Raw genomic sequence first — 18,035 nt, 5'->3', positions numbered from 1 at the left:
TTATTTTACCAGGGCAGCAGCTCTTCCAGCCCATGGGTCCTGTCACCATGCTTTAGTAAAACCACTATTTTTCACCAAAGACATCTCAAGAATTCTTTCTTGGTCATTGGCTCCAGACCTCACCTATATTCCAAAACTTCATCATATGGACTCTTCAGTGCTCATTATCTCTTACTTACTTTTAGAGCTGCATAAAATACAAACAAAAAATAAAATAGACCATATCCCATATCCCTAGAAAATCAATTTATTCCACTTATAATTGTGGATTTTCCAAAAGATTTTTTAAATATTTATTTGAGAGAGAGAGAGAGGAAGGGGCAGAGGAAGAGAATCCTCAAGCAGACTCCTGCTGAGTGCAGAGCCTGATGACTTGGGCTTGATCTCATAACCGTGAGAGATCATGATCTGAGCCAAAACCAAGAGTCGGATGTTTAACCAACTGAGCCCCCCAAAAGATTCCTTGTAAATAGACCTTCTTTTCTTCAGAGAAAACATCATTTCTAAGTCTACAAATATTTCTGAAAGCACCCAGTCACTTAATTCTACAACTGTGTACATATCTATTATTTCAACGTTTATTTATATAACCTACAGCCTGGATTGTGTTCAGAAAGAAGACTAGATTCCAGTCCTTCCTCTCTGATTTTTTTTTCTTTAATCATGAGAGACACAGAGAGAGAGAGGCAGAGACACAGACAGAGGGAGAAGGGAAGAAGACACAGACAGAGGGCCCCATGCGGGAAGCCGGACGTGGGACTCTACCCCCGGGGTCTCAGAATCATGCCCTGGGCCAAAGGCAGTGCTAAACCACTGAGCCACCAAGGCTGCCCTTCCTCTGTAAATTCTTAATTCTAAGGCCCTCCCTGTAATTCTCCAGCAGTCATTTCCTCAACCTTAAATCTTCTTTTTCTACCATATTCCATTTATCTCCACCACAGTCCACATAAATGCTTCCTTCCTTGTCACATATCTGAAGAGGGTGAGAAGAGATAATATGGATGCTCTCATTTAATCTCTACTAAACCCTTAATCTCATGGTCATCATTCCCTTTATAACCTTAATCTTGGGTTCTGTTTTTACAAAAGTATCCCTTAAGTCCATGCTTCATAAATAACTTCACAAATTTTTGCATTCAAATATATATTTGATATTCTTTAGTTACTTAGTACTTTTTAGAAGAAATATAGTAGTCCCTTTCCCTTTTGCTATCATATTTGACACTTATAGATGGATTCAGAAACAATAGCTAAATGGATACAGGATATATCAGTGCATTTTATTCCTCATTGGCTTTGCAGTCATATTGGTTTTGCCTATGAGACTTTAGTTGGTCATAGGTATACACATATTTAGGAAAACTATTTTATTTATTTAGAAAATCATGAGTGTAGTCCTGGGAAGTCATGAGTGTGATTGTGCTTTACATCTTCATACTTTGACCTGACTTCCATCTATCTATACATATTTGGCATAGCCCTTTACCCATCTCTTCCACTGTATTCCACACTTTAATCTTGATATGACTTACCTTGATGTCTAAATCTCTAAGAAGCAACACTTTGTAACACCACATGGTGTCTTTGCGGAGCACACTACTTAATATGCTGAAGAGAAAGTATTTATGTTTTTATTAAAGCCCTGCTTCCCTTGTGATAGGTATTATTGTATCTTTGAGACTTTAACATGGTTTAATTAATAGCCACTAGGGAATCTCTTTTGCAAACTCTTTATCTCTACATTGAGACTACAGGACAAGATTTTTCCATTGATTCTGTATTTTCCTAATTAATCAATCCTTTTGCCAAGATGATATAATTGTATGATTTCTTCTTTCAAAATTACATTTTCTGCTGAGTGAAATAAGTCAATTGGAGAAGGACAAACATTATATGGTCTCATTCATTTGGGGAATATAAAAAATAGTGAAAGGGAATAAAGGGGAAAGGAGAAAAAATGAGTGGGAAATCTCAGAAAGGGAGACAGAACATGAAAGACTCCTAACTCTGGGAAACGAAGTAGGGGTGGTGGAAGGGGAGGTGGGCGGGGGATGGGGGTGACTGGGTGATGGGCACTGAGGTGGGCACTTGATGGGATGAGCACTGGGTGTTATTCTATATGTTGGCAAATTGAACACCAATAAAAAATAAATTTATTTAAAAAAAAGAAAGAAAAGTTACATTTTCAAAGCCACTATTAGAAATCTAGTTTATTAGCCTTGATCTTTTCTTATATTCTTCATTATCATGTCCACCAATCCTTTCTCTCTCTCCTCCTCAGTTCATCAGTCTCTCTCTTTCCTTTGCTCTCTCACTCCTCCTTATAATAATATTCATGCTTTTACCATTTAAACAATCTCCCTGATACAGTTACTCCATTGGATGAAACTCTGCTAATCTATTCATCCTCTTCCTTCTTTATTCACATAACCCAGTCTAAACTTCTTCGGATGGCCAGTTGGCCTTTGAAGTGTTCTTCAAAGCCACCTCCCACCACTCACTCCTTCCTTCATTTCATTCTAGCCACAGGATACTTGGTACCTTTCCTCAAATATTATTAGGTCATTTTCATCCCAGTTTTTTTTTTCTTTTCTGTTTACACAACCTGGAACACCCTTTTCTAATGCTTTCAAAAGTCTTATTCTCTCTTTTCATTCAATTTGTCCTCAAATACACCTGCCTCAAAGAAGCCCTTCATGAAATTTGTATTTAGAACTCTATTTCTTTACTTAGCCTGCTAATTTTGCTAGAATACATTTGTACCTATGTAAGACTATATTTTATTCATTCCTTTTTTTCTTATTCTCACAAGGTTATTGGTTCCTAGAAGGCAGAGACCATGAATATCATCATAGTTGTATGCTCAGTCACTAGAGGAGTATCTGGAACATAGCGATAACAAAATAATATTCCTCAATGAATAAATAATAAAACAATGCCAAAGAGGGGAATGTTAACATATTGGAATATACTCTTACTACTTGCTGTCTTCTCAATGTTTTAATGGGACACCTATTCTCATAACTGAGTATGAAATGATCCTTTATTCTTCTCACTCTTTTTCGTGACTTCTCTTGCATGTCACAATATTGATCACTCTCTCCTTCATAATATTGCATCCTCACCAAATTTCTGAAAGGAAATTTTATAAGATGGACAGTGTTAAGGAGATAGATGGTGGTGTTGGTTGCAAAACATTAAAAATGTATTTAGTAACACTAAATTGTACACTTAAAAATGGTTATGTGCATTTTTCCAAAATAAAAATGAAGGGATAAAAGGTAAGAAGTATGAGACAGTGAGAGCCATAGTCATCTCAGTGTTCATTGGGGGACACGCACCACAAAGAAGCCACATGGCCATTGAAAAGCCTCATGCACTCTCAAGCTCTTGGTCCATATGTACTTTCCTTGCCTTGTGAGTATATCTAGGAAACAGCTAACATTGTTAGCCCTTCTCAGGGGGAGTGGACTAGAGAGAGCAAAATAAGTTGCTCAAAATAAAAGCTGTCACATTAATAAACAAACTTGGCTTTTATAAGAAGCAGATAACCATGTCCAGAATCAGGTGCAGCTAAAATGAGCTTTACAAAGAAGTCACACTGTCACTTTATCATTAATCAAATCTAGCATCATTAATAAGGGAATAATGAAATTTTCTGTATATCCTAATGTAACTCAATATTGAGCTCAGAGCACCACTTATAGAGTATTCTTAATAAGAGCTCCTTAATCCATATATAATAAAAAATATAAAAAATGATTTAATACACAGAAAACTACCTAGTGCCTTCAACAATTTCACATAGATACACAAAGACACATACATATACAGAGGCACATATAGAGGAATAATGGCTATATTGCAAAAATATGTTTTATAGATAAGTCTACTAAAGTATTTAGGGGTGCAGTATCATAATATTATTTACTTTAAAATGTTTCAGAAATTACATGCATATTCACATGTGCATGTGTGAAACATACATGTGAAAATACTAATAACTCTTGAATGTGGGTATATGGTTGTTTGACTCCCTATTTTTCAACTCTGTATGTATGACAAATGTTTTATAAAACATTTTTATTTAAAAAAAGATTTTAATTATTTATTCATGAGAGACACATAGAAAGGCAGAGACACAAGCAGAGGGAGAAGCAGGTTCCCTGTGGGGAGCCTAATATGGGACTTGACACCAGGACCTTGGGATCATGACCTGAGCCAAAGGCAGATGCTCAACCACTGAGCCACCCAAGTGTCCTTTTTTTCTTTTTAAAGATTTTGTTTATTTATTCATGAGAGACATACACAGAGAGAAGCAGAGACATAGGCAGAGGGAGATATAAAACATTTTTAAATGACAAAGCACTACTAATTTTTTTTGAGATACTGAGAAAATAAAATAAGAAAAATTATGGTGTATTAGTAGACCTGTTATGAAACAACGGAATCAAGTTAACAATTATTAAAAGGAAGAGACATAAGATACATAAAAATCAAGAATATCCACTTCAAAATATAACTTCAAAAACATTTGAAGCAAAAAGTAATCAACAGACAGAATGACTAAAACAAGTGTGGATGAGTATGCTGAGAAAGGGGAACACTCTTGCAGTGTGGTGGGAATGCAAACTGGTTCAACCACTCTGGAAAACAGTATGGTGGTTCCTTAAAAAGTTAAAAATAGAGGGCACCGGAATGGCAGAGTCGGTTGAGCATCTGACTCTTGGTTTTTGGCTCAGGTCTTGATTTGAGGGTCATGAGATCCTGCCCTAGATTGGATCTTAAGACTTTCCCTCTTTCTCTGCCCCTCCCTCTGGGCATGTGCTCTCTCTCTCCCTCTTTCCCTCTTGCTCTAAAATAAATAAATAAATCTTTTTTAAAAAATTAAAACTTGGACTACCTTACAATCCAGCAATTGCACTACTGGGTATTTAACCTAAAGAATACAAAAATACAAAAAATAAATTAATTTAAAAAAAGAATACAAAAATACTAATTCAAAGGGATACATACATCCTGATGTTTATAGCAGCATTATCAACAATAGCCAAATTGTGGAAAGAGCACAAGTGTCCCTTAACAAATGAATGGATACAATGGAATATTACCCATAAAAAAGAATGAAATCTTGCATTTATAACAACATGGATGGAGCTAGAGAACATAATGCTACGTTAAATAAGAGAGACAAACACCATATGATTTCACTTATATGTGGAATTTAAGAAATAAAACAAAGGGGAAAAAGAAAAAGAGGCAAACCAAGAAATGGACTTTTAACTACAGAGAACAGATTGATGGTTAACAGAGGGGAGGTAGGTGAGGGAGTTGGGTTAAATGGGTGATGGAGATTAAGGAGTGCACTTGTGATGAGTACCGGTTGATATATGGAATTGCTGAATCTCTATATTGTACACCTGAAACTACTATTACACTGTATGGTAAATAATGAATTTAAATAAAAACTTAAATCAATAAATAACAAATTTAAAACAAAATAGATGAAAAATAATAAATATGAAATTCACCTTAATGAAATCAAAAATACAAAATAATCTGCGGATTGAGATTAAATATACAAAGTATTATAAAAAATGAAGATCTCAGAAATATGTTTTTCTTACTTCCTTTCTTCCACCCATTTCTATACAACTAATCTCTTCTTGCACTCTAAAATTCACTTGAAGATATAAAATAATGTCAATTTCTGAGGAAGAAGAGCTTTATGTTCATCTTCAGAGACACTGTAGTGAGGAGACAGATGATTGTTTTAGATGAAAGCACAAAATGCAAAGGATAAGGTACCTGATCTCACATAAATAAATAATTAAGGAATTTCTTCACAGTCAGGGGTTTCCCAAATAGAAAAACACTGCCAGAATTCTGGAACTGACATAGTAATTCAGGCTCAAGTATCTGAGTATCAATCCCTCTCTAGCCAAAATAATTTTCTAAAATTTAGGTCAAATTACCTTTGCTCTCTGCTTAAAGGGATTGTTAGGCCTATATCATCCACAGGGATAGGTACAGTTCAAATTTATCAGCTTTGCTTGTAAAGGTATCTATCCTTTGGCCAATGCCAGCATCTAAAAACTCAACTGAGAGAATTTATCTTTTACATCAATCGATCCATTAGAAAAATCCTTGAATCTGCAGTGTTATTTCATGTTTCCTCAGCCTGGAGCACCCCTATCCTGCCAAACTTTCTCTGTTCCTCATTACCACCATTAGAATGTTTAGTGACCATTTATTTATAATTTTACCAGAATGGTCATAATGTCCAAGAATGCTTCTCAATGACTCCTAATAAACTCTCCCCCCCCATTAATAAATGTTGTGTCCCAATAAATCCCATGGGTTTAGAATTATTTTGGAGAAATAATTCATTCAGAGAAAAATCTTGTTCGTCACAATTTAGATGTGCTGGTTGAATGGCTGAGACATAATTAATATACATTCAATCCACACCAGTCAATTTAAACACCATCTGCTCTTTCTATGAACACATCAACAGAATCATTCTTAAAGACACACATAAGCACTCATACACGTACAGAGAACACACATTTTTAAACTGTTATAACTAGCAATTCTGAGAGAGAAAGACAAAACAAAACCAGAGGAAGATACAGAGACAAAAACAATAATGAAAATGTATTTGGGATCTCTGGGACTTTTCTCTGAATGTGATTGAGAAAGAATACGTATCTACCAATTCACTCTTGCAATCCTTTTTATTTATCCATTTTACTTTTCACCAGGTGATTTCTTTCTCTTTTTTTAATAATAAATTTATTTTTTATTGGTGTTCAATTTACCAACATACAGAATAACACCCAGGGCTCATCCCGTCAAGTGCCCCCCTCAGTGCCCGTCACCCAGTCACCCCCACCCCCCACCCACCTCCCCTTCCACCACCCCTACTTCGTTTCCCAGAGTTAGGAATCTCTCATGTTCTGTCTCCCTTTCTAATATTTCCCACCCATTTCTTCTCCCTTCCCCTCTATTCCCTTTCACTATTATTTATATTCCCCAAATGAATGAGACCATATAATGTTTGTCCTTCTCCGATTGACTTATTTCACTCAGCATAATACCCTCCAGTTCCGTCCACGTCGAAGCAAATGGTGGGTATTTGTCATTTCTAATGGCTGAATAATATTCCATTGTATACATAAACCACATCTTTATCCATTCACTATCCACATGCCTTGATAACTCTTCTCTCTGTACCCTCCCCCACCAGGCTGAGCTCTATCTTTCTCCAAATTCCTCTGTAGCTGCCACTTCCACATAGGTTCCTTTGGAGTAGACTCAGTCACATTACCATGGTCTGAGAATATTCTCTAAGAATGGAACCATCAAGTACTTCTACAATCTCCCAGCCTAAACTTCATCAATAACTGCCTGTTCTGTGTCACTGAGCCAGCTCTAAGGAGAGAAGATTCACATAACACTTAGAGCCAAAAGAGTGAGGTGCCATGTCATCACTCCCTGAAACCTACCACAGGAAAAGGACAGAAACTGAGCCTAAATACTCAGAAGTCTTTGGACAGAGGACAGGATGCAATGATCTAAAAATGCCTTCTAGTCTCCCCGTTCCTCACACTAGCCTCAGCATTGGTCTCTGCCAATTCCATTAGTGTTTATCTTACTTCCCCCTCAGGTAGCCAATTTGTGATTTGGAATTTTTGACAACTGTACCAAGTCTGGTTTGGCACACATTACTATTAAGGACACTCAAAAGCAAAGAGACATAAATGAAGCTGTTTTTTCAACTTCCCATTTGTGAATTAAAGCCTTGGGGCTTCTGTGCTTCCAGGGCAGAGAGTGCTCTATTATTTTATAGTGTCTATGGTTAGAAGGCACAGATATTTCTGCATAGTGCATCCTGCTTTCATCTGGTCATCTAATAATTGACATAATGACTGACTGCTCCAGGAGATCACTGAATCATAGTTGAATTAAGTATTTTACTTTATATATTCCTCAGCATGCCACCAGTATAGTCTACTGCCTGTTTCTTTATCTTAACTATATAAAAGGCATAGAAAGTAGATATAAAGAGCATTTACTCAAGATATTCTTAAAACAGTCTTCCTCCAAAATCTTACAGCCTTCCATGAATGGAACAGTTAATGACCACACCTTTCAAAAAGTTTATTTCTCTGAAATTTTTATTTCTCTAAACTAATTCAGAACTAACTTTCCTAATATAAGTACTTAAAGACAATAGATTGTGTCCTTACCTGTTTTAATGTTTTAAAATAGACACATGCAGCATTCCAAAATTTAATATAGATGGATAGATACATATAATGATTATATTAACTAAATATCATTTATAGAAATAGTTCAATAAATTAAATATATTAATTTAAGAATGCATAAGCCAGTCTAAGTCCCCATTATTTTCTTTTTCTTTTATTTAATTTCTAAATTCATGATTATGCTGGCTTCCCTATATACATGAGGAAAATGATATAACTACTGAGGATTGTAGTGAGCACTATATGCATATACGTTTATAAAATAATGACATCTACCTCTATATATACTGCATTCACAATGCATAGGTATGTTATATTAGTGTAAGATATTATTATTTTTTATACTTCTAGCTACCACATTACTTCTTTATAACCTATTAGATATTATCAATGGTAACCTACATTTTGTTCAATTAATAAACCCCTTGAAATATAGGAGGGTTGCAACTTGAAAACATCCCTTTGGCTTATATGACAACTTCCTACTAATGATGGAATGAATTTGAATAAATCACTTATGGTTTTTAAACATAAATATATTCATCTCAAAAGTGGAGGAAGTGCTATATATTTTAAAGTACTATCTTGAGAATCCAACAATATAAATGGAAATACTTATAAACTAGATTTGTATAAATTTTAATATCATCACCAACATTCTATTATTACTATTAAAGAAAGTTTCAGTTTCTGGATAAATAATATTATTGGTCTTAATATTCCCCTATAATTCATCTCTTTCCTACTGGGTTAGAATTAAGGTAACTTTACTTTTTATAATGCAGGACACATGAAATATAACACAGACCTTCCAAGACTGATTAGCTATCTGTCCTAAAGAAAACCCTCAGGACTCGCTCCCTGATCTGCTTGGTCCTGACCCCATAAATTACAGGATTGAAAGCTGGTGGAACAACTACATACAGATTAGCCAAGAAAATGTGAATATATTGAGGAATATTGTGGCCAAATCGATGTGTCAAGAAAGAGAAAAAGGCTGGAGTGAAAAAGGCTAAGATAACACCAATGTGGGAGCCACAGGTGTTGAGAGCTTTGAGTCGAGCCTCCCTGGAGGGCAAACAGAAGACAGCATGGAGGATCCTGACATAGGAGAGAATTATAAGGAGCACATCCAATAATAAGAGAGAAATGTTGCCAAGGCCAAATAGAATGTTGACTTTGATGCTGGCACAAGCCAGACGGGCAATGCCCATGTGTTCACAATAGGTATGAGGGATGATATGGTGCCCACAGAAGGGCAGCCTCAGGAGGAGAAACACCAGTGGGATCACCATGCAAAGACTCCTCAGAATAGCAATGCCTGCAATGATGATGATGATTTTGCTGGTGAGGATCATGGTGTACCGAAGAGGTTTACAAATGGCAATGTAGCGGTCAAAGGCCATGGCCACCAACACAATGCTCTCCATGGCAGTGAAGAAATGGATGAAGAACATCTGGGAAAGACAGCTTTCAAAAGATATATCTCTGAGGCTGAACCAGAAGATGCCCAACATTTTGGGGATGGTGGCTGTGGACAAGCCCAGGTCAATGGAGTCCAACATGGCCAGAAAGTAGTACATGGGCTCATGGAGACTATGCTCAGTCTGGATCACAAACAGGACAGCAGCATTCCCCAGGAGTGCAACAAGATACACAAAGAAAAAGGGAAATCCGATCCAGAAATGCACATCTTCTAGCCCTGGAATACCCAGGAGAAGGAAGGAAGAGGGATGGAACTGGGTGTCATTAGGAGTAGCCATTCTTTCTGGCGAACTTTTGCACAATTCTGTTGTGCATATAATTATTGACTTCTCATTAGTGAATTCTTCTCCTCTTATTCCTTTGACCAGATTATGGCAAAATGCAAAAGAACATTTTGATCTTCTCTCATTCTAATTCAGAAAGGAATTAAGTAATTATTTTAGTCAATGATACCATATTATATACTTCAAAATTGCTCAAAGACTATATCTTAAATGTTCTCACCAAAACAAGCAATTGATAATTAAGTGATATGATAGGAGTGATAGCTAAATCTATGGTTGTAATCATACTGCAATATATAAATCCATTGAATCAACACACTATGCACCTTGAATTTACATAGTTTTTTTATGTCAATTATATTTCAATTTTTTTAAGAATGAAAGGAGATTAAAGACACTTCACTTTGTGCTCTTCTCTCCTGAGCATCACACATTACCAGGAACAAAACCAGTCTTAATCTGCTGCCACTATCCCTAATAAGAAAAACAACATAAAGACAAGAGGGCAGAAGAACATCCTCTGTACAGTTGAAATTCAAACTCTGGAGTGTAATCAGAAATAAACAGGAAAGGTTAAATTCCATAGATTATGTATTTGATCGAGTCCACATATTTTTACTTAATGTAGATAGTGCTTTCTTTGGTAATTATAGTCCCAATCATTCCCCTATTTGGGAATCTAAAAACCCCAAAATGTAGTGTACATGATTCTGTGTTTATGTGTGCATATGTGTGTTTATACATTTTATGGGTGCTTGTGAATATTAGGTGGTCTAGTTTTTAGAGCAGAAGAAACCATTTGTTTGTTCATATGCTTGAAAAAAATTCTACCACATAAAAGTTCTTAATTTAAGAAATTCATAAAAGAGGAACTAATTAAGAAGAGACAGGACAGCAAATAATTTCAATGTCATATTTTAGAAAACAACTCAGTTGTTCTTGAAAAAAAGTTACCTATTGGATTTAAAAAATAAACAATGACTAAGAGGAGATATTTGACAAAAAGTATTTTGTAATGATGATGAAACTAAATTGAGAGATTATTTTGATCTAGAAAAACTTATCATAAGTAAAAGTATCCAATAAATAACATGTCTAGATATAGGCCATCTGGGGGAAGGAAGATGAAATATTCCGGGCTTTCAAATTATCTCTCCCATATATCCATGGGGGGAGATCAGGAGCATCTTAGACATCCTAAAATTCAATTTCTACCAAGATTCTACCCTGCCACTCATGTCTTTACAGATGTCTCCCTTAAAGTAACATTGAAAGAGGAAGTATCAAGTGATTTTGTTTTATAGCACTCATTCAGAATATGTGGGAATTCTGAATTTATTTATAGTAAATTAAAAATTTTAAACAAACAAGGAAGAGTTTCATTACTTCACAGTTTATTTGGGAAAAACTAGTCATATAGAAAATTTAGAACTGATTGTGACGTGTCTAACTGCAGAAAGCTTTGATTCAACTTTAGGATTACTTGGGTGTTGGTATAAGTCAGAAATGACAGACATCCATTACAGACAAATGCATATAAAGGTCAGTACATTCTATTTTAAACCCATGCCAAGATAAATACCTTTCTAACTGCACCTAATTGAAATCTATGAAGAGTAGTAAAGAAAGAGAGAGAGAGAGAGAGAGAGAGAATTTCAAAATTGGGGAAGTTTTCTCAGGAAATAGATATCTGTATGTGTATACATGTGTAAGTAAACTTAGGGCTAGGGAGGAGATAATTGAAGTTCTCAATTTTGTAATGTGTAACTATCAGAGGCAGTTTTCTGTCTTCCATTAGTGGAGAATATACAGGTTAAGTGAAGAAGTGTTCTTCACAGTTTATTCCAACAAATATTTAGGAGATCCTTTATGCACCATCATTGATTAGGAAACTTGTCACAAGCCCTCAAGGAGGCCATTAAGTGGTAAGGGAGATAAAATTCTAAAGATGAAATTTAAAAATTGGATAGCAAGTGCTATGTTAGAAGTGTGTACAGAATGTTGTGGGTGTGGAGGTGGACCAAGAAAAATTCCATAAAGAAGATTAGACTAATGCTAAGACTCACAGAACAATTATTCAGCTAACAAAGAACATAAATTTTGTTCTAGATGGGGTGAAGAGCAAGGAGAAAGTGGAAATACAACCAGAGTGGCCAGTGGAGGCACAAAAAAAGGAATCTGTTATCATCTTGATGACCTTTTCCAGAAATTCAGTAGGTTGATGAGCAAACTCTGAATTGGAGTCCTGGGGCTCCCTACAATAGAAACTAAGAATATAAAATAGGGCTACATCCCTAGGAAAACCTATCCCAAGTATTTCGTTAGATTTTCTAGGAAAGCTTGAAAATTAGTCCTTCTGAGAAAACCTCATTTTCAGTCAGTAAACATTGATCAAAGCAACCAATCACTTATCATTCTGTAACTATTTCATTATCTATCCATATATCTTCCAATCTCTCCCGGATTTAGAAATAAGACTCCATCTCAGTCCCTCATTTAACCTCTTAACTCTAAGGTACTACATGGCATTATATCCACCTAACCAGCAGCCATTTCCTCCATGTGTCATCTTCTTACTTGATGTTATTCCATCAAGCTCCACCACATCCTAGTATCCACATTTTACCATTTCCTGGAATTGTCAGCAGAAGGAGGAGAGATGGTGGACACCTGCTTCCCTATCCTTGCCTAATCTTGTAGTCTCGTGGCCATCCTGCTTTCCTGCATCTTATCCTTCTTTCCTTAGACACTTCATTTTCCTAGGTGTTATTTTCAAAAAAAAAAAAAGTCTATCCTTCAGGGCCATTCTTCATTATTCACTTATTCACCAATTTATTAATTCAAAAACACTTATTAGTTACCTTTACTATACCTGACAGAGCTTTAGTCAATTTAATCATGATATGACTTACATTGGTCTCTAAATCTCTAAGTAACATTCCAAGGTATCTTCTTAGGACATGTCTCTTATTATGCTGAATAGAAGATATTTATATTTTTCTTACAGCCCTACTTCCTCTGGGGTTGGGATAAATAATATCCTGGAGATCTACTCCCAGAGGACTGTAATTATTTGACCTGCCTGGCAGTTGCAGGAAGCATCCCCTTAGAGGGTGCATATTTATTTGACCTGAATTGAAGCTCTTTTCCTATGAACAGTCTTTTCCCTGGGCTATTAGTCAAAAAGAAGAAATAGAAATTATTTAACACTGCAGCTTCCTGAAGCAAAAATATTAGTTCGAGCTAAAAGGAGATTGACTTAAAAGGAAAAGGTGGGGAATGAATTGATCTACAGGGTTTTTCGAAGTTCTGAAATATTCCTAAACAATAAAGCCATGAACATGTACATGACTATGCGCATGCCCAGGAAGAAATCCCTAATCTGTCATCTTTGGGTGACTGAGGAAATAATATTAAAATGCAGAATGCAGTTCATTACGATAGAAAATATCTGGTATACTCAAGAAGTCATTTCTCTCTCTCTCTCTCTCTCTCTCTCACACACACACACACACACACACACATCACGGGATGGGTGAGGTTGTTGTTACTTTGCAGATTGTACATATTTTTAATTTAAAAAATTATACAAAAATATTCCTATGAATATAGATTTTAAAATCTTCAACAAACTACAGCAAACCAAATGCAACAGCGTAATAAAAGGATAATCTAGCTTGGTTTATCACAAAAATGCAAGGTGATTCAAGATAAGAGAATCAATAAATATATTACCTAACATTAACGGTATAAAGGAAAAAGAAACATGACTCTCTCAATGATGCAGAAAGAACATTTGATAAAATCTAGAAACCTTTCATAATAAAATTCCTCAACAAACTAAGAATATAAGGAAATTCCTCGACATGAAAAAGGGTATTCATTGGGGAGGAAAAAACCAGAAAACTATAGTTTGTATCATACTCAATGGTGAAAGACTAAAAACATTCTCCCTAAGTTCATACACAAGAATGCTTCCTTTCAACATTGCTATCTAAAAATTTTCTGGGAGTTCTAACTACAGCAATTAGGCAAGAAAAACTCATTAAAATATAAAAGGAAAGAGTAAACTATCTCTACTCGTGATATAATCTTATGTAAAGGATTTTATTAAAGCTAATAAATGAATTCAGCAAAGTTACACAATACAATTTCAACATACAAGAATCAGATATATTTCCATATACTAGCAATGAATAATCTAAAAAAACAGATTAAGAATAAAATTCCATTTACAACAGCAATTAAAAATAATAACATACATACTTATGAAAATTGAAACCAAGGAAGTATATGTTTTTTGGTCTTGGGTTTTTTTTTAAGATTTTATTTATTTATTCATGGCAGACACACAGAGAGAGGCAGAGACATAGGCAGAGGAAGAAGCAGGCTGCCTACAAGGAGAATGATGAGGGACTCCATCCCAGGACCCAGATCACTCCCTGAGCCCAAGGCAGATGCTCAACCACTGAGCCATCCAGATATTCTGTAAGTATGATATTTATATATTAAAAGCTATAAAACCCTGCTATAGGAGGAAACTGTATTCTCTAGCTATATCCAGAGTTTAGGAATAGGACTATATTTTGGAAATCTACAGGATTAATAAATTACACTGAGATTATTCTGAGTTTAATACCAAGACTGCCTTTGTGTTTAAATCATATAATGATCCTAATTTCCTTTTCCAAACTTTCCAAAATCTTGAATATAAATTGTAGCAAACAAGGGAAATTTTAGGTATAATTCAATTGGAACTAGACACAGAACTCATACAATTATTCAAATTTAATATGACTTAGCTTCAAGTGAGAAAATAATATTATGTATCCTTAATCCTAAACTGTAGTCTCTTACATTCCTCGATCCAAAAGGCTGAATATATTGGATAGAGTGAGGAATAGAAAGAAAGAAAGAAAGAAAGAAAGAAAGAAAGAAAGAAAGAGAAAAAGAAAGAGAAAAAGAGGGAGAAAAAAACGGAAAGAGGAAAATTGGAAGAATCATATTACAAAGAAAAAGGGAGCAAGAATGCCAATAAGAACAAGATGGGAACATTTAAATAAAAATGAGGAATGATATTTTTAAAAATGAGTAATAGAGGGGAGGGGCAAGATGGCGGAAGAGTAGGGTCCCCAAATCACCTGTCTCCACCAAATTACCTAGAAAACCTTCCAATCATCCTGAAAATCTATGAATTCGGCCTAAGAATTAAAGAGAGACCAGCTGGAATGCAACAGTGAGAAGAGTTCGCGCATCTATCAAGGTAGGAAGACGGGGAAAAAGAAATAAAGGAACAAAGGCCTCCAAGGGGGAGGGGCCCCGCGAGGAGCCGGGCTGAGGCCGGGGCGAGTGTCCCCAGGACAGGAGAGCCCCGTCCCGGAGGAGCAGGAGCTGCACCGACCTTCCCGGGCGGAAAGGGGCTCGCGGGGAGGTGGAGCAGGACCCAGGAGGGCGGGGATGCCCTCGGGCTCCCGGGGACAGTAACAGCAACTGCGCACCCAGGAGAGTGCGCCGAGCTCCCTAAGGGCTGCAGCGCGCACGGCGGGACCCGGCGGGACCCGGAGCAGCTGAAGGGGCTCGGGCGGCGGCTCCGCGGAGGGGGCTGCGCGGCCCCGGGAGCAGCTCGGAGGGGCTCGGGCAGAGGAAGAGGCTCCGTGCGGAGGGGGCTGCGCGGTTCCAGGAGCAGCTCGGAGGGGCTCGGGCAGAAGAAGAGGCTCCGTGCGGAGGGGGCTGCGCGGTTCCAGGAGCAGCTCAGAGGGGCTCGGGCGGCGGCTCCGCGGAGGGGGCTGCGGCCCGGGAGCGCGAATCCACCAGCGCAGGCTCCGGAGCACAGGGCGCCGGGACACAGCCCAGGATCCCGCCTCCCCCTGGACAGGCAGAGGCCGGAAGGGCCCAGGACAGCAAGGACGCTCCTGCCCCAGCTGAGCAGATCAGCAGCCCCGCCCGGAGCCTCCAGGCCCTGCAGACGGAGTTCCTGCCGGAGCTGAATCCAGGTTTCCAGAGCTGCCCCGCCACTGGGGCTGTTCCTCCTGCGGCCTCACGGGGTAAACAACCCCCACTGAGCCCTGCACCAGGCAGGGGCACAGCAGCTCCCCCAACTGCTAACACCTGAAAATCAGCACAACAGGCCCCTCCCCCAGAACACCAGCTAGACGGACAACTTCCAGGAGAAGCCAAGGGACTTAAAGAACACAGAATCAGAAGATACTCCCCGGTGGTTCTTCCTTTTTTTTTTTTTTTGTTTTGTTTTGTTTTGTTTTGCTTTTTGATTTGTTTCCTTCCCCCACCCCCTTTTTTTCTCCTTTCTTTTTCTTTATCTTTTTCTTCTCTTTTTTTTTCTTTTCGTTTTTTTTTCTTCCCTTTTTTTCTCTTTCTCTTTTCTTTCCTTCTTTCTCTCCTCTCTTTTTCTCTTTTTCCCAATACAACTTGCTTTTGGCCACTCTTCACTGAGCAAAATGACTAGAAGGAAAACCTCACCTCAAAAGAAAGAATCAGAAACAGTCCTCTCTCCCACAGAGTTACAAAATCTGGATTACAATTCAATGTCAGAAAGCCAATTCAGAAGCACTATTATACAGCTACTGGTGGCTCTAGAAAAAAGTATAAAGGACTCAAGAGACTTCATGACTGCAGAATTTAGAGCTAATCAGGCAGAAATTAAAAATCAATTGAATGAGATGCAATCCAAACTAGAAGTCCTAACGACGAGGGTTAACGAGGTGGAAGAACGAGTGAGTGGCATAGAAGACAAGTTGATAGCAAAGAGGGAAACTGAGGAAAAAAGAGACAAACAATTAAAAGACCATGAGGATAGATTAAGGGAAATAAACGACAGCCTGAGAAAGAAAAACCTACGTTTAATTGGGGTTCCCGAGGGCGCCGAAAGGGACAGAGGGCCAGAATATGTATTTGAACAAATTCTACCTGAAAACTTTCCTAATCTGGGAAGGGAAACAGGCATTCAGATCCAGGAAATAGAGAGATCCCCCCCTAAAATCAATAAAAACCGTTCAACACCTCGACATTTAATAGTGAAGCTTGCAAATTCCAAAGATAAAGAGATGATCCTTAAAGCAGCAAGAGACAAGAAATCCCTGACTTTTATGGGGAGGAGTATTAAGGTAACAGCAGACCTCTCCACAGAGACCTGGCAGGCCAGAAAGGGCTGGCAGGATATATTCAGGGTCCTAAATGAGAAGAACATGCAACCAAGAATACTTTATCCAGCAAGGCTCTCATTCAAAATGGAAGGAGAGATAAAGAGCTTCCAAGACAGGCAGCAACTAAAAGAATATGTGACCTCCAAACCAGCTCTGCAAGAAATTTTAAGGGGGACTCTTAAAATTCCCCTTTAAGAAGAAGTTCAGTGGAACAGTCCACAAAAACAAGGACTGAATAGATATCATGATGACAATAAACTCATATCTCTCAATAGTAACTCTGAATGTGAACGGGCTTAATGACCCCATCAAAAGGCGCAGGGTTTCAGACTGGATAAAAAAGCAGGACCCATCTATTTGCTGTCTACAAGAGACTCATTTTAGACAGAAGGACACCTACAGCCTGAAAATAAAAGGTTGGAGAACCATTTACCATTCGAATGGTCCTCAAAAGAAAGCAGGGGTAGCCATCCTTATATCAGATAAACTAAAATTTACCCCAAAGACTGTAGTGAGAGATGAAGAGGGACACTATATCATACTTCAAGGATCTATTCAACAAGAGGACTTAACAATCCTCAATATATATGCCCCGAATGTGGGAGCTGCCAAATATATAAATCAATTATTAACCAAAGTGAAGAAATACTTAGATAATAATACACTTATACTTGGTGACTTCAATCTAGCTCTTTCTATACTCGATAGGTCTTCTAAGCACAACATCTCCAAAGAAACGAGAGCTTTAAATGATACACTGGACCAGATGGATTTCACAGATATCTACAGAACTTTACATCCAAACTCAACTGAATACACATTCTTCTCAAGCG

General features: G+C 37.5%; 2 protein-coding genes across 7 annotated transcripts in view; both read right to left on the bottom strand.

Annotated features, from left to right (window-relative positions):
* The window catches only part of LOC144294780 (olfactory receptor 52E8-like), a 65,691-nt gene that overhangs the window by 13,247 nt on the left and 34,409 nt on the right, over positions 1-18,035 (bottom strand). For 2 of the 6 annotated variants that reach the window (XM_077866732.1, XM_077866731.1), the window contains exon 2: positions 2,979-3,132. The exons of 1 other annotated variant lie outside the window; for it this stretch is intronic. The gene's annotated coding sequence lies outside the window, so the exon portion shown is untranslated. Of the gene's footprint in view, position 1; positions 188-2,978; positions 3,133-18,035 lie in introns of those variants that run through there. 3 more of the 6 variants (XM_077866734.1, XM_077866733.1, XR_013362167.1) reach the window with 2 other exon arrangements.
* Positions 9,095-10,039, bottom strand: LOC144295339 (olfactory receptor 52E8). The gene has a single exon (XM_077867722.1). The coding sequence runs from the start codon at positions 10,034-10,036 to the stop codon at positions 9,095-9,097; it is 942 nt and encodes a 313-aa protein (XP_077723848.1). The 5' UTR covers positions 10,037-10,039.

Source organism: Canis aureus, chromosome 23 (genome assembly GCF_053574225.1).
Source record: "Canis aureus isolate CA01 chromosome 23, VMU_Caureus_v.1.0, whole genome shotgun sequence".
Lineage (NCBI taxonomy): Eukaryota > Metazoa > Chordata > Mammalia > Carnivora > Canidae > Canis > Canis aureus.
The sequence above is the reverse complement of the archived record's forward strand: the minus strand, read 5'-3'. Positions and strand labels throughout refer to the sequence as shown.